Source organism: Pongo abelii, chromosome 13 (genome assembly GCF_028885655.2).
Source record: "Pongo abelii isolate AG06213 chromosome 13, NHGRI_mPonAbe1-v2.0_pri, whole genome shotgun sequence".
NCBI lineage: Eukaryota > Metazoa > Chordata > Mammalia > Primates > Hominidae > Pongo > Pongo abelii.
The window spans coordinates 128,869,563-128,887,339 of NC_071998.2; the positions used below are offsets into that span (position 1 = coordinate 128,869,563).

Consider the following 17,777-nt stretch of genomic DNA (forward strand, 5'->3'; position numbering starts at 1 on the left):
CCTCAGACCCGGGCGCGGATCAGACCACCTCCCACCACCATCTCCACCACCTCAGACCCGGGCGCGGATCAGACCACCTCCCACCACCATCTCCACCACCTCAGACCCGGGCGCGGATCAGACCACCTCCCACCACCATCTCCACCACCTCAGACCCGGGCGCGGATCAGACCACCTCCCACCACCATCTCCACCAACTCAGACCCGCGCACGGATCAGACCACCGCCCACCACCATCTCAGACCCGGGCACGGATCAGACCACCTCCCACCACCAACCTGCATCCGTGCCTTCTCTGCGCTGCTCCTTTGCCTCACAAGCTGCACTGGGAGGCCTCGGGGGGTAGCCTCCTCGAGGGCAGGGCCCTGCAGAGCCACATGCAGACGCCAACGGCCCCAGCGTCCCCCAGCAGCAGCAAGGACCTGGGGGCTGTGCTGCAGCGAGGGTGGTGGGTGCCTGCTTACCTCAGCCCACTGCTTGGCCCGGATCCGCATCTGGCTGTAGTTCCGCTCCTCAGAGTACAGGGCACCCATGAAGGCCCCGATGGAAGTGCCTCTCACCATGTCCACAGGGATGCCGCACTCCGCCGAGGCCTTGAGAACGCCCACCTGAGCACAGCCTCGACACCAGCCAGGGACACAGAGCGAGGAGTGAGCACCAGGCCCAGGCTGTGCCCTGCAGCAGCCTCGGAGGTGCCACCTGCCACCTCTTGCTCATCCTCAGTTCCCAACTCCTCCACAGGCAGAGACGCTGACTCAGAGAGGGACTCCAGATGCAATTTAAAATCCCTCTTTGTGGGCTCACGCCTGTCATCTCAGCACTTTGGGAGGTCAAGGCGGGCAGATCACTTGAGGCCAGGAGTTCGAGACCAGCCTGGCCAACAGGGCAAATTTCTATCTCCACTAAAAATACTAAAATTAGCCGGGCGTGGTGGTGCGCGCCTGTAATCCCAGCTACTCGGGAGGCTGAGGCAGGAGAATCACCTGAACCCAGGAGACAGAGGTTGCAGTGAGCTGAGATCACACCACTGCACTCCAGCCTGGGCGACAGAGTGAGACTCTGACTCAAAATAAATAAATAAATAAATAAATAAATTAATTAATTAAATTAAATCCCTCTTTCTGGAGGTACTGAGGGACTGTGAGGCTGGGATGGGGAGGAGGGTGTCCTAAGAGATGACCAGCATTGGCCTCTTCTACTCGGAAACACGGCTGCCTCCAGTAGGGCGTCTGAGAGGTGGTGGGAAAACTGGAGTTGAGGGGCCCTGGAAGGGAGGAGCCTGGGAAGTGTCCTGAGGGGCAGCACCCCAGGAGTCAGATGAGCTGGATGTAGACCAGCACCCATGAGACCAGGGAGCAACCCCGAGACGAGGGGGCACCCCCGAGACCAGGCAGCCAGCACCCAGGGCCTCCAGTCGCTACTGCAGCTTTCATACAGAATGTCCACCACTCAACGAAAGATTACCAGTCATATGAGAAGAAAAGCCTCATATAGGCTTTTCTTTTGGCCTCAGAGCCAAAAGAAAAAACAGACAATGAAAGTGGGCCCAGAGTGCCTCCCAGGTAAGAGATACAGACACAGGCTTTCACAATGACCACGCTTAAAGTGTGCAAGGAGCCAAAAGGTGGCAACAGCAGATGAATGGGTACAAAGTAGACAAGGGAAGAGCACCCAGCCCTAAGGAGGGAACTCGGACACGAGCCACAGCAGGGAGGGACCCTGGAGGCATTTGCTGTGGTTTAGCTCTCTGTCCCCACCGAAATCTCATGTTGAATTTTAATCCTCAGTGTTGGAGGAGGGACCTGGTGGGAGGTAACTGGATCATGGGGGCAGATTTGAGGTGGGAAGACTGTTTGAGCCTGGGAAGTCAAAGGCTGCACTGAGCGGATGTCACACCACTGCACTCCAGCCTGGACTGGAGTGAGACCCTGTCTATAAAAACGTTCTGGAAATGAACAGTGGTAATGGTTGCACGACATTGCAACCACATTGTATAATTAATCATATTAATATAATATATTAATACTTAATTGGATACTCAAAAATGGTGAAATAGTAAATTTTATGTTATGTATATTTTAACATAATAAAAAAGAACCACATGTAATACTGCTACAGAATATTACTCAGGCACAAGCCTTAAAAACAAGTTCGAGTTGGGAGGCGGAGGTTGCAGTGAGCCGACATCGTACCATTGCACTCCAGCCTGGGCAACAAGAGCAAAACTCTGTCTCAAAAACAAAACAAACAAACAAAAAAACCCCAAGTTCAAGGAATTAAAAACAAGAGTGATAATTCTGGCATAAAACCAAATGGAAATTCTAGAAGTGAAAAATATAATAACAAATGAAAAACTCAATGAGTGGGCTTAACGGCAGAACAGAACAGCTGAAGAGAGAAATGGTAAAATACAAGATGGGTCAGAAGAAAATATTCATTGAATCATGAAGCATCAAGAGGATAGAATATGCAAAAATATTATTTTACAAAATCTGTAAGGGAGTTTAGGAAACATGGGATCTGGCACCAAACGCTAATGTGTGTGTAATCGGAGCCACAGAAAACAGACAGGGAGGGAGCTGTATCTGAAGAGACAGGGTGGCATGTTCTAGAGACAGACATCAGGCCCCAGAATCAGGAAGCATGATAAATCCTAACATAAATCAAAAGAAAACCATTCTCATGTTGTCAAAAACCCAAGGAAAGAAAAAACCTTTAAGCGAGCCTGAGAAAATAAAAGATGCGTTACCTTAACTTTTCTATCCTCTGAGTGGTTGTGAGAGAGTATATATTTACTATCTGTTTCTTTATAGACAATGTCTGCTTGTCTAAATGTTAGGGAAAAAAGAACAATTTAAATAAAACAGTAAAATTAAGCAAGTAACAAAGATAAGAGCATAACTTAAAGAGCCAAAAACAAACACAGAGAAGACTGACAAAGATGAAAGTTGGTGTTGGAGGGACCAATTCGACGGACAGCCCCGGTGAGGCTGATCAAGGAAATGAAAGAGAGAAAGCATCAATGATGAACAGGAAAGAAAATGGGAACATCAGTGCAGATGCTTTAGTTTAAAAGACTGAACAGCTTCATGACATAAATAGAAAAATTCAGATAAAATGGGCACATTTTTAGAAAAACCTAACTCACCAAGATAACATAAGAAATAGAACATCTGAGTAGTACTGTAACTCAGTAAAGATTAAATAAATTTAATCTATTTATTTTTTATTTTTATTTTTAGACAGGGTCTAGCTCTCACCCAGGCTGGAGTGCAGCGGTGTGATCACAGCTCACTGCAGCCTCAACCTCCTGGGCTCAAGTGATCCCCCTCCTGCCTCCGCCTCCCAAGTAGCTGCGACCACAGGCACACACCATCACACCCAGCTAATCTTTTCATTTTTTATAAAGATGGGGTCTCACTACGCTGCCCAGGCTGGTCTGGAACTCTCAGGCTCAAGAAATCCTCCCTCCTTGGCCTCCCAAAGTGCTGGGATTACAGGTTTGAGGCACCACGCCTGGCCTCTTGGAAGGTTTTATGTAAAATTTGTTTTATTTATTCCTTATATGTTTCATAAAATTCACCGGTGAAACCATCTCGATATGAAACTTTCTTTGTGGGGATTTAAAAGTTACAGATTCCATTTCTGGCTGAGCGCAGCGGCTCACACTTGTAATCCCAGCAGTGAGCTGTGATCACACCACTGCACTCCAGCCTGGGCAACAGAATGAGACACTGTCTCAAAGAAAATAAATAAAAATAAAAAAGTAAAAATAAAAAAATTTTAAAAACCTTCCAGAGAATAGGAAAAGAAGATGAACTTCCCATTTCAGCTTATGAAGCCAACAAACAAAGCTTCATACCAAACCCAGTAAAGACATTTCAAAAAAGGACAATTTCAGTCCAGTCTTACTCAGGTTGGAGTCGAATCTAGCAATATACAAACAGGATAACTTTAACATCATGACAAAATGGGTCTGTCCCAGGAGCACAATGTTAATTTTAATTTGAAAATCAATGTAATTAACACATTAACAGATTAAAGAGAAAATACAATCATCTCAATAGAGACAAAAACCACCATTCATGATTTAAAAAACTCAGGAAACTGAGAATAAAAGGGAAGTTCCTCAGTCTGACCAAGGGCAGCCACAAAATGCCAACAGCCAAGATCACACTCAGTGGTGGGCTGAACACCTGCTCCCACGCCTGGAATGAGGGTTGGGTGTCTGCGCCCACCATGTCTATCCACACTGCACTGGTGGTTCTGACCAGCACAGTAAGGCAACAAAAAGAAATAGAAAGAAAGTACATATGCATATTGTACAGGAAGAGAAAATACTGTTTTAATCTCAGAAGATTTAACTATGTGTATAGAAAGTCAAAAAGAATCTACAACAAAGCTACAAGAATAAATGAATTTAGCAGGGTTGGAAGATATAAGATCAATTTATAAATATCAATTGTATTTCTATATACTGGCAACAAACAGTTTGAAAATGAAGTCTAAAAGATACCATTTATGGCCGGGCACAGTGGCTCACGCCTGTAATCCTAGCACTTTGGGAGGCCAAGGCGGGCAGATCATGAGGTCAGGAGTTCAAGACCACCCTGGCCAAGATGGTGAAACCCCATCTCTACTAAAAATACAAAAATTAGCCGGGCGTGGTGGCAGGCACCTGTAATCCCAGCTCCTCAGGAGGCTGAGACAGAGAATTGCTTGAACCCGGGAGGTGGAAATTGCAATGAGCCGAGATTGCGCCACTGCACTCCAGCCTGGGTGACAGAGCAGGACTCCGTCTCAAAAAAAAAAAAAAAAAAAAAAAAAAAAAAAAAAAAAAAAAATTCCATTTATAATAGTGTTTTAAAAGCCTGTAAAACCCTTAGAAATATAGTTAACAAAAGATGTGCAAGACCTCTACACTGAAGACCGCAAATCATGGCTGATCGTAACTACAGAAGGCCTAAGTACATGGGGAGATCTGTCTAGATTGTGGGCTGGAAGGCTCAATGTTGTCAACTAATGATGTACAGATTCAATGTATTCCTCCATCCAAATCTCAGGAGGTTTTCTTTTTGGAGACACTGACGAGCTGATTTTAAAATTCACATGCAAATGCAAAGGGCCTAGGACAGCCAAAACAATTAAAGAAAAATGGAAAATGGAAAGAACTAGGTGACTCCTCAATGCCAAGATTGACTGTGAAGCTACAGTAACTAAGACAGTGTAGTATTGTCACTGAGGATAGAGAAACACACCAGTGGAACCCAGCAAGATCCAGACAGGCTCACACCTGCAGGGCCACTGGATCTGACGGAGGCCTCAGCCTCACACCTGCAGGGCCACTGGATCTGACAGGGGCCTCAGCAGTTCGGGAGGGAGGGAAGGTATACTCATCCATTTTCATTCTGCTCTGAAGAAATTCCTGAGACTGGGTTATTTATAAAGAAAATGAGGTTGAGGCTGGGTACGGTGGCTCAGCAGGATTACCCAGCACTTGAGCCACTGTACCCAGCCTAAACCTCATTTTCTTTATAAATTACAAGCCTGTAATCCCAGCACTTTGGGAGGCCGAGGTGGGCAGATCACTTGAGGTCAGCAGATCAAGACCAGCCTGGCCAACATGGTGAAACCCCGTCTCTACTAAAAATACAAAAATTAGCTGGGTGTGCTGGTAGGCGCCTGTAATCCCAGCTACTCGGGAGGCTGAGGCAGGAGAATCACTTGAATCTGGGAGGCGGAGGTTGCAGTGAGCCGAGATTGCACCATTGCACTCTAGCCTGGGTGACAGAATGAGACTCTGTCTCAAAAAAAAAAAAAAAAAAAAAGACTTAGGCCAGGCAAGGTGGCTCACGTCTGTAATTCCAGCACTTTGGGAGGCTGAGGCGGGCAGATCACGAGGTCAGGAGTTGGAGACCAGCCTGACCAACGTGGTGAAACCCCGTCTCTACTAAAAATACAAAAATTAGCTGCGTGTGGTGCCACATGCCTGTAATCCCAGCTACTCAGGAAGCTGAGGCAGGAGAATTGCTTGAACTCAGAAGGTGGAGGTTGCAGTGAGCCGAGACTGTACCACTGCACTCCAGCCTGAGCGACAGAGCAAGACTCTGTCTCAAACAGAAAAAAAAATGGTTTGATGGACTCACAGTTCCATGTGGCTGGGGAGGCCTCACAATCATGGCAGAGGTGAAGGAGGAGCAGAGGCACATCTTACATGGTGGCAGGCAAGGGCACATGTGCAGGGGAGCTGCCCTTTGTAAAACCTTCAGATCCCATGAGACTATCACGAGAAGAGCACGGGAAAGACCTGCCCCCATGATTCAATTACCTCCCACCAGGTCCCTCTCACAACACATGGGGATTATGGGAGTTATAATTCAAGGTGAGATTTGGGTGGGGACATGGCCAAACCATATCATTCAGAGCAACCAGACACCACATGGGAAAAGTGAACTCCCACCTCGTATCAGTCATGAAAATCAATTTGAGGTGGCTCACAGACTTAAGCATACAGGCTAAAATAGAAAATCTTCTAGAGGAAGATGAAGAGTACCTCTGTGACCTTGGGATAGGCTGAAGCTCTCAGAACACTGGAATTAATAACCATTAAAAAACTGGAAAATCACACTTCATCAAAATTTTAAATGGTTCATCCAAAGATGCCATTAAGAAAATGAGAAGAAAAGCCAACACTGAGGACAATATCAGCAATAAATGTATCTACAAAAGACTCGTGTTCAGAATAAAGAACTCCTTTGATACAATAGTAAAAGACAAAAACCTATTACAAAATGAATGAAGAACTTAAATGGATACTCCATAAAAGAAGACACACAAATGGCCAGCAAGCTCATGAACAGGTGTTCTATGTCACTAGTCATCGGACGGATGCAAATTAGAATCACAGTGAGACACCAGTGCAGACCATTAGAATGGGCAAAATTTAAAATACTGCCATTACCAAGGGTCGGTGAGGATGTGGGCCACTCGAACTCTCAGACATTGCTGGTGGGAGTGTAAAACGATACAACTGCCCCATGACCGGGCACTTACACTCCTAGGCATTTGCCCAAGAGGAAAGGAAACGTGTCCACAAAAGGATTTGAACAAGAGTTGGGGCTGGGTGCGGTGGCTCAGGCCTGTAATCCCGGCACTTTGTGAGGCCGAGGTGGGTGGATCACTTGAGGTCAGGAGTTCAAGACCAGCCCGGCCCACATGGTGAAACCCCGTCTCTACTAAAAATACAAAAATTAGCTGGGCGTGGTGGTGGGTGCCTGTAACCCCAGCTACTGGGGAGGCTGAGGTAGGAGAATCACTTGAATCCAGGAGGTGGAGGTTGCAGTGAGCCAAGATCATGCCACTGCACTCCAGCCTGGGCGACAGAGCGAGACCCTGTCTCAAAACAAACAAACGAAAGAATTGGTGATAACAGCTTTGTTTGTAATAACCAAAACCAGAAAACCAACCAACTGTGCGCCGACAGGAAAGGGGGATAAGCAAAGCGTGGTGAGGGCACCACAGAAGCTGGCCCGGCACTGCCACTGCTGACAGTCAGGAGCGCAGACAAATCTCAGGCACGTTATGTCGCGTGATCAACGCCAGACACCAACAGGCGCGTGGTGGAAAATCTGAGCGAGCAAGGAGGGCACAAGGAAAGCCCGCAACAAGCGTTCTCAGGAGCGCAATGCAGCCCTGGAGGAACACTGGAGTGCCGTGGGGAAACGCACTCGGACCTCAGAGATATTTTAGCAGAAAAGATCAACTGCAAGATACATTTGAGAAAAATCTTCCAGAAAGAGGAACAGAAGGACAGAGATGAAGAATAGGGGAGAGAAAAGACTAAAAATTAGAAGATCCATCTAAGATGCCCCAAATCTGACCATCAGAAGCTCCAGGAAGGCTGGGTGCGGTGGCTCATGTCTGTAATCCTAGCACTTTGGGAGGCTGAGGCAGGCGGATCACGAGGTCAGGAGACTGAGCCCATCCTGGTTAACATGGTGAAACCCCGTCTTTACTAAAAATACAAAAAAAAAAAAAAAAAATTAGCCGGGCATGGTGGCGGGTGCCTGTAGTCCCAGCTACTTGGGAGGCTGAGGCAGGAGAATGGCGTGAACCCGGGAGGCGGAGCTTGCAGTGAGCCGAGATCGCGCCACTGCATTCCAGCCTGGGTGACAGAACGAGACTCTGCCTCAAAAAACAAACAAACAAACAAAAAGAAGCTCCAGGAAGAGAGAACACAGATAAGAGGGAGGCAAACATTTTCATTTAGAAAAATTAAAAATTTCCCAGAGTTGAAGTCTGTGAGTTTCCAAATTTGAAAGGGTCCACTGGGAATCCAGTGTCAGTGGATGCAAAAAGAGCCACATGAAGGCCCGTCGTCATCATGCACTTTCAGAATACCAAGAATGCAGAGTCTCAGGCCAGGCACAGTGGCTCACGCCTGTAATCCCAGCACTCTGGGAGGCTGAGTGGGGAGGATTGCTTGAAGCTGAGAGTTGAGGCTACAGTGAGCTTATGATTGCCACTGCACTCCAGCCTGGGCAACAGAGCGAGACCCTGAGTGGGGAGGATTGCTTGAAGCTGGGAGTGAGGCTACAGTGAGCTTATGATTGCCACTGCACTCCAGCCTGGGCAATAGAGCGAGACTCTGGTTTTTTTGTTTTTTGTTTTTTTTTTTTGAGACGGAATCTTGCTCTGTTGCCCAGGCTGGAGTGCAGTGGCACGATCTCAGCTCACTGCAAACTCCGCCTCCTGGGTTCACTCCATTCTCCTGCCTCAGCCTCCCGAGTAGCTGGGACTACAGGCGCCCGCCACCACGCCCGGCTAATTTTTTGTATTTTTAGTAGAGACAGGGTTTCACCGTGTTAGCCAGGATGGTCTCGATCTCCTGACCTTGTGATCCGCCAGCCTCGGCCTCCCAAAGTGCTGGGATTACTGATGTGAGCTGCTGCGCCTGGCCAAGACCCTGTTTTTTTAAAAAAAGAATCTCCTACAAGGTTCCAGAAGAAAAAACAGGCCTTGTGAATAAAAATAGCATTAAATTTCTCAACAGCAATACAAAAAACTAAAAAGACAATGGAACCATGCCTTAAAATTCTCAGGGAAATTTATTTCCATCTAGAATTCTATACCCAGCCAAACTATCATTTAAGTATGGGAATAGAATGAGGACATTTGCTGATATGCATGGTCTTAAAATGTTTACTTCCCCATGCATCTTCTCCTAGGGAGACGTCTAGAACATATATACCCACCAAAATGAGGAATAAACCAATAAAGAAGACATGAAATTACAGGAAATGGAATTGGACACAGGAGAGAAACAAAGGCAGTTTCCAGGGTGGTGGTGAAAGAAAATTCCAGGCCAACATCTCAGCAGCATGTTGGAAAACAAGCAGTAGAGATACGAGGAGGCTAGAGGGCTTTAGGGAGGACGACTCCTGAACACTAAACAGAGATGAGTGGTATGTCCGAACATACCGAGAGGAGGTTAATGCCTGCCTCAGTGTCTTTGGGTAAATTAAGGATACCCAGAAAACTGAACAAATGTGACAATTATTAACTCCAAGGAAAGAATTTTAATCATAGGATAGGACAGGATGTGACTTAGCTGAGTGATACCCACAGTCTCATAACAACACAGACAGTGAGTGCTGGCTAACTAGGGATGGGACCATACTGGGATTCTGAGTGCAAAGGAGGGAGACAGATGCATAGATGAGTGATTAATCAATAGTTAGATAGACTCTGACTGCGGGTGTTGAAGGGGGTTAAGAAGTCAACAATCTAAAACTAAAAAAACAAAACAAAAACTTAGTAGAATAGGAATATGATTTAGAAATACAGACAAGCAGACAGCCCAAAACACCAGACACGGTTATTTCTGGGATAACTCTGGACGTGGTGCTGGAGGGAGGGTAAGGGACCGCAGTTACGTGCCTTACAGAACCGTATGGCTTCTACGTATTACCTTGATCAAAGCTACGTTCTCATTAAAAATGCTGCTGATGTGGCCTGGGCTCAACTGCTCCAAGTCCCTGCACTGTCCCAGACCCACAGAAAGAGACTTGGGTCCTGTCCCCAGCCTGGCAACCTCGGGCAAGCCATTGAACTGCTGTAGGCCAACTTCCGCAGCTTTCAAGAGAAAGTGTGGTACAAGACAAGGTGGAAAGTCCCTTAGACAGAAGGATGCAGTGGGCACTTCATCACCTAGAACAGCCCCAGGCTGACAGGGCTCCGCGCCCTGGGGCCAGCAGAAGCATCCTCGAGGCCCTGGGGCTACCTCTGAGCTTTTCCCTGGGTAGCAGTACTGGCACTCCGTGGGAGATGGGAGGGGCTGCCGGAGAGACCCCACCCCAGCAGGCAGCCCTGGCCTGGACCCCCGCCCAGGCACCCCTCGACGTCCTCCCATCCTTTGGGGGCAGCAGCAGGAGGCTCCGCCCTGCCCCTTATGCACACCTGGCTCAGCAGAGGGGCACATGCCTGTCCCGCCCTCCTCGTGGTTCTCGGGCTCTATCTCTGTTCCAAGTGTATTTATTCAAGTTCAGGAGAAGGTGGTGTCTGATGACAAGGCAGGGGAGGAGGTATCTGGGTTTAAAGTCCCTGAAGGACTCAGTTTGGGCAAAGCAGATCATTCTTTATCAAGTATTAGAGTGAAGGAAACTCACCAGACGCCAGGAAAGACCGACTAAGGAAAGAGCAGAGGTTTCAGAGGAGGAGGCACAAAGGGCCAACAAGCAACCACTTCTTTTTCTTTTGAGACAGAGTCTCACTCTGTCACCAGGCTGGAGTGCAGTGGCACAATCTCGGCTCACCACAACCTCCGCCTCCCACATTCAAGCAATTCTCCTGCCTCAGCCTCCAAGCAGCTGGGACTACAGGGGCGCGCCACCACGCCTAATTTTTCTATTTTTAGTAGAGACTGGGTTTCGCCACATTGGCCAGGCTGGTCTCTATCTCCTGACCTCGTGATCTGCCCGCCTCGGCCTCCCAAAGTGCTGGGATTACAGGCATGAGCCACCGCGCCCAGCCTAAGCAACCACTTCTAAGCAAAGACAGTCAAAACGAGATATATCTCTACTAAACTGGCCATAATAAAACCAGGGCCACTTTGGGTGTCAGTGGGCACACCGCATGTGCAAGGGGCTGCAGGACCTGCTCAGAGGGTAGACTGGGGTGGAGGCTGGGTCTGGACAGGCGGCCTGAGGGTCTCCTCGTCTGCGGGTGACACCTCCCGCCCCCCGTACCCAGCACCTCCCAGCACCCGAGGGGGCAACTGTCACCACACACACCAGTGAGGAGTGTGTAGGAAGCGGGGGGACTCACTTTGCTCCCCCTCCCCTGAGCACCAGGGCAATGGCGTTGCCCGTCAGCACCCTTGCCAGGTGGGAGAAGTCTGAGTGTCGGTTCGGGGGTCGCTGGAAGACACGCTTGTACATCTCCACCTGGGGGAGGAGCCGTCAGGCAGGGCTGGTGCAGGGCCCCACCCTCGGCCGAGACCTCGCATCCTGGCTTAACTGGGGGGAGTTTCCTCCACTTCTGACCCAAACTGACCCCAAATCCTCTCCAGTATGCAGCAGGCCCTGACTGATACGACTGGTCAGCACCTCAGTGCACCCCTCACCCTCAGGCCCCAGGGCTGCCTGAGGACACTGGAATTAAAAGTCTCAGGGTCTTCTGCCCAAAGGAGGGAGCAGCGCTGGCCTGAGGACACCCTCATCAGCTGGATGTGGGAGCCTCAGCCTCAGCCCTGAGCAGCCCTGACATGAGGCCCATCCCCCAGAGTTCACTGAGCCCCCTGATTCAAGCCCATCCCCCAGGGTTCACTGAGCCCCTCTGATGTCAGGCCCATCCCCAGGGTTTACTGAGCCCCCTGATTCAGGCCCATCCCCAGGGTTCACTAAGCCCCCAGCCCGATGGCCGCCCTGTGCCTGCCCCCACCGGACCAGCTGCCTCCTAGCCGTGGCCACCAGAGGCCCAAAGGGCAAGATGAAGGAGACGTGAGGCAGGGTCACGTTCACAAGCACAGGAAGGGCCCAGGGAGCGCAGGTGTCAGGGAATCAGGTGGGGAATGTGAAGAATGCTTCGAACGTTCGAGGAAAGGAACCACGGAGCCACGGGCAGGCAGCCTCCTCTCCCCGCCTCACCAGCTTGGGCAGGCTCCTCCTGGAGAAGACGCGGCGCGGGCAGCAGAGGTGCAGGTGGCCAGAGCACCAGCTCCGCATGTTGAGCCACTCCACGGTGCGGGCTGGCGCCAGGCCCTCCTCCCTGTGCAGCAGGATCAGCTGCTTCTGGGCACGCACAGCTGTGCTCTCCAGCATCCGCTCCAGCTGAAAGGCAGAGCCCACGTGTCTGCCAGCCGGGCAAGCCTGGGACTCAGGGCAGGACAGAGCTGAGGGCCAGCACAGGGGGTCTGAGGGCAGGACCCCGGGAGCAGCTCCTGGGTTCTGCAAAGCAACTTGGCTGTGGCCTGGTCTGTCTTGGCGCTGCCGAAGCTCTGATGGCAGGGGTCCGTCCATCCACTGTGTGCCGGGCAAGGTCAGCACGGCAGGAGGGGGCACCTCCTCTTTCTGTTTCTCTAACACTGCCTCATAAACACATACAGCAACCTTTTCAAATGAGGTATTTTGCAAACAAACCCTCACAAGGGAGCATCACTAGCTGCAGAACAGGAACATACATCAGAGAGGAGGAATTTTTAGCTGCCCCAGGATTAGCCCTGGCAGGCTTGTGATGAGAACAGAGCAGGGAGCAGAGGAGGGAGACGGGAAATGTGAACTGAAGGCAGGAAGCTGGAGAACACGAACAGGACTGGGCGGCCGTGAGCCCGAGGCCTCGCCTGCAGCAATGGCCAGGTGCAAGGTCCACAAGCAATCGGGTCAGTGATCTGCTGCCATCTGGGAACCCACAGACACAGCCTGGGGCCGGCGTCCCGAAGGTGCCTGCAGAAGGCTGTTCCTGTTGGCTGAGGATGCAGAGGCAGAGGGTAAGGCATTCACAAGAGGAAAACTAAGCAGCCAGAAAAAGCAGTGAGGGGAACAGGAACGACGCCGACACCTAAGTGCTGTGGAGAAAAGCAAACTTCAGACGACACAAAATAGGGCACCGTTTACGTAAAAGGTTAGTCCTGGAAAGGGCTTCCTGCACCTGCTGTAAAAGTGCTAAAGGCAGCCAGAGGCTCCGGCTTCACAAGAGGCCACGTGGGGCACCTGCCCTGCTCTGTGCTAGAACCACTGAAGGTCAATACAGCACCGTGTTTTTAAAACATGGGTAGCAGATATCTGAGTGTTGGCTCTTATTATCTGTCTTTTTCTGAGTTTGTGCAGTATTTCACTCAAAGGAAAAGAGAAACAGGAGGTTCTGAAGAGAGGGCTCTCCTCAGCTCCACCAGCCCTCCCCGTGCTCACCTCACCCACCATGGGCTCCTGGTCACCCAGGCCCACGATGAGGATGCAGTCGGCCTGGCGCACGCAGTGCTGGGTCCAGGGTGTGAGTGTGCCATCTGCCTGGTAGAGCACGATCCTGTGGGTGTCCTCCTGCTGCCCCAGCCAGCTGGACAGCCGGTACTCGTGAACACTGCAGGACGCAGAGGGAGTACCTCACTACTCCGCAGGGGCCTGGCACTCTTAGCACGTGTCCCCGGGGGAAAGAGGCAGCAGAGGCCAGCACCAGCCGCTGCCCTTCCCCTCCCTGCCCAGCACTTCCTGCCATCGCTAGTTCGCAGTGAGTTATTCAGGGCCTAGGTGGTCATGCAGAGGCTGCAGTTAAGCCCAGAGGTTGAGGCTCGTTGAGGGGCAGGCTGGGGAGGGTGAGACCCGGGGCTGTCCAGGCGGGAAGCGGGGGTCCCAGGGGGCTGGGGTCCCCTGGGAGGCCTGACAGTGCCCAGCAGGTCAGCGCTGCCCAGTGTGTCCGGTGAAGGGAGTCGCGTCATCAGCCCTCACACCATGGTGTGCTGGACGAGGAGCACGCTGCAGTGCAGATGCTGGATGTGGACAGAGTGGGGACACATCTCAGGGCTGCGCTGGGCCGGCTGGGAAGAAGGAGTCAGGGCTGGCGGCACGCACCTGTCCAGGGCAGCGGAGCCGAGGCGCCGTTTTATGTTGTCACTGGTCAGCAGCAGGGTCGGGCCTGAAAACACCACCACCAGTAACGGAGCCTGCCTGGGCAGCCCACCCCAACGCCAACAAGGCACCAACGCCGACAAGGCACCGACGCCCAGCAAGGCACCGACGCCGACAAGGCACCGACGCCCAGCAAGGCACCGACGCCCGGCCAGGCACCGACGCCGAGCCAGGCACTGACACCTGGCAAGGCACCGACGCCCAGCAAGGCACCAAGGCGGAGGAAGGCAGTGAGAGTCCACTCCCCACCCCCAAGGCCTGCTCCCCTTGAGCGCAACTGCCAAGCCTTCTTCACCTGCCAGTGGGGAAGGGCCTGTGGCCTGATGCTTCCTCCCCTCTGCCCTGAAGGAGGCCTCGGGTAGCCTCTCTGAGCCTCGGTCTCCTCCAGCATGAGGAGCAGTGGAATCTCTGTGTCCTGCCACGTGTGCAGGGCAGGGAAGGCTGTGCGATGGGAGATAACATAATTTCCCAAACCCAGATCATTGAGGTGCCAGATACCCAGAGGCCAGGGTCCCCAGTGCTGACATGCCTGTTCGTATGCATCTTCCACATGGGCACGGCTGTCAGGACCCTTCTCAACCAGGGGCGCCAGTGTCAGCCCCGGCATCACGGCCACCAGAGGCTCGGGGGAGAAGCTAAGATGAGGGGCTCAGCCTGAGGGGGTGCTGCTTGGCAGTGCCGGGTGGGAAAGGACCCAGAGCCCCATGTGTGGGAAGCAGGGAGGTCTAATTCTAATTAAAAGCTAGAGATCGGCCGGGCGCGGTGGCTCACGCCTGTAATCCCAGCACTTCGGGAGGCCAAGGAGGGCGGATCACGAGGTCAGGAGATCGAGACCAGCCTGGCTAACACGGTGAAACTCCATCTCTACTAAAAATACAAAAGTTAGGTGGGCGCGGTGGCGGGCGCCTGTAGTCCCAGCTACTTGGGAGGCTGAGGCAGGAGAATGGCATGAACTCGGGAGGCAGAGCTTGCAGTGAGCTGAGATCGTGCCATAGCACTCCCGCCTGGGCGACAGAGCAAGACTCCGTCTCAGAAAAAAAAAAAGCTAGAGATCAGATCAATGTGTCTCGTGCCTTAACTGGCAACATTTGTTTCTTAGAGGCACACAAAATAAGGGCCCCTCTTACAACTGAACTGGAATGCTCCCTGGGCTCAAGAGACAGCTCTGAGCCCAAAATCCAGCCCAATGCCGGTGCGATGTGCAGCAGCCGGAACCTGCTTGCTGCTGTGGGACTGCAGCCTGGTGCAGCCTCACTGGAAGTCAGCTTGGTGGTTTCTTCTACAACTAAACATACTCTGACCACAGGATCCGGCAATCATGCTCCTTGGTGTTTACCCAAAGGAACTGAAAACTGTCCACACAGAAGCACGCACACAGGTGTTTACACCAGCTTCACTCATATTGCCAAATCCTGGAAGCAGCCAAATGCCCTCCAGTAGATGAACAGATAAACTGTGGTGCTTCCAGGCAGCGGACGATGACTCAGCACCAAAAAGAACTGAGCTCCAGGCCAGGAAAAGGCCAGGAGGAACTTTGCGTGCACCTGACTGAGTGGGAGAAGGCCGTCTGCAGAGGCTACACCGTGTGGTTCCATTTCTATCACTTTCTCAGAATGACAAAATTATAGAGATCGAGAACAGATCCAGGGCTGCCGGCAAGCCGGGGTGCTGGGTGACAACATGGCGGCCACCTGCAGTGTCTCCTCCGTGACAGAGTGGCCCAGTGTGGTGCAGGTCACAGAAACGGCACCCATGCCACACTGCACCACACACACCCAGGAGGGCACGGACGGGCTGCTGGGGCCTGAGGGGTCTACAGATGGCGTAAACGCCAACGTCCCGGCCTTGATGTTATCCCCTAAGGCGCTGCCCGTGAGGGAGCCCCGGCGAAGGGCACATGGGGTCTCTCTTTACTATTCCACAATTTCTCTGATCCTATAATTATTTCAAAATAAAGTGGGTTTTTTGTTTGTTTTTGTTTTGACATGGAGTCTCACTCTGTTGCCCAGGCTGGAGTGCAGTGGCACCATCTCGGCTCACTGCAACCTCCACTTCCCAGGGTCAAGCGATTCTCCTGCCTCAGCCTCCCTGGTAGCTGGGACTACAGGAGCCCGCCAACAAGCCTGGCTAATTTTTGTGTTTTTAGTGAGACGGGGTTTCAACATATTGGCTAGGCCGGTCTCGAACTCCTGACCTCAAGTGATCCTCCCACCTCAGCCTCCCCAAGTGCTGGGATTACAGGTGTGAGCCACCACGCCTAGCTTAAAAAGTGTTTTTTAAAGGGAACTAGTTTATATGAAGCAGGACAGCTCCACCGCACAACTCTAAGATGTTTTTAAAGGGAACTAGTTTATATGAAGTAGTACAGCTCCACTGCACAACTCGACGATGTTTCTAAAGGGAACTAGTTTATATGAAGCGGGACAGCTCCACCGCACAACTCGAAGATGTTTCTAAAGGGAACTAGTTTATGTGATGCGGGACAGCTCCACCACACAACTCGACGATGTTTCTAAAGGGAACTAGTTTATATGAAGTAGTACAGCTCCACCACACAACTGGAAGATGTTTTTAAAGGGAACTAGTTTATATGAAGTAGTACAGCTCCACTGCACAACTCGAAGATGTTTTTAAAGGGAACTAGTTTATATGAAGTGGGACAGCTCCACCGCACAACTCGAAGATGTTTTTGGACCCACTTGGAATACTCTGACTGATGTCACTGGAACTGAGTAAGATTTTCTGCATATACTGGGAATATGTGTCATGTAACGACGGTCAAGGCCATCAGACAAGGCAATCCATGCTTTATGTGTTTTAAAATTTTGTTTTGAGAGTAACTTTCATTTATTTATTTTTGAGATAGAGTCTCGCTCTGTCACCCACGCTGGAGTGCAGTGGTGCGATCTCGGCTCCCTGCAACCTCTACCGCCCGGGTTCAAGCGATTCTCCTGCCTCAGCCTCCCACATAGCTGGGATTACAGGCATTCCCACCACCACAGCCAGCTAATTTTTGTATTTTTAGTAGAGGCGGGGTTTCACCATGTTGGCCAGGCTGGTCTAGAATTCCTGACCTCAAGTGATCCGCCCGCCTCGGCCTCCCAAAGTGCTGGGATTACAGGCGTGAGCCACTGCACGTGGCTGAGAATAACTTTTAAGTATTTGATGTTTATAGCAGCATCTTTCTACATTATAAATTTTTTGAATTTATTGTTTTCTATTACCAAATGTCTGTATCAGGAGAGAGCATTTTCACATGGTTCTGAAATACTCTTGTCACAATATATTGTTTCATAATAATTATACAACATTCATTGCATTTATTTATTATTATTATTATTATTATTATTATTATTATTATTATTTGAGACAGAGTCTTGCTCTGTCGCCCAGGCTGGAGTGCAGTGGTGTGTGAGCTCGGCTTACTGCAACCTCTACCTCTCGGGTTCAAGCGATTCTCCTGCCTCAGCCTCCCCAGTAGCTGGGATTACAGACGCGCACCACCACGCCTGGCTAATTTTTGTATTTCAGTAGAGATGGGGTTTTACCATGTTGGCCAGGCTGGTCTTGAACTCCTGACCTCGGCCTCCCAAAGTGCTGGGATTACAGGCATGAGCCACCGTGCCCGGCTGCATTCATTATTATTGCATTATTTTG

At 50.9% G+C, this 17,777-nt stretch overlaps 1 protein-coding gene across 1 annotated transcript in view; it reads right to left on the bottom strand.

The window, feature by feature from the left end:
• PNPLA7 (patatin like phospholipase domain containing 7) overlaps nucleotides 1–17,777 on the bottom strand; it is a 97,509-nt gene that overhangs the window by 8,503 nt on the left and 71,229 nt on the right. The window contains 6 exon segments of the mRNA XM_054521298.2: nucleotides 465–619; nucleotides 10,394–10,395; nucleotides 11,326–11,444; nucleotides 12,147–12,329; nucleotides 13,407–13,575; nucleotides 14,064–14,127. Coding sequence (XP_054377273.2) covers nucleotides 465–619; nucleotides 10,394–10,395; nucleotides 11,326–11,444; nucleotides 12,147–12,329; nucleotides 13,407–13,575; nucleotides 14,064–14,127 — 692 coding nt within the window.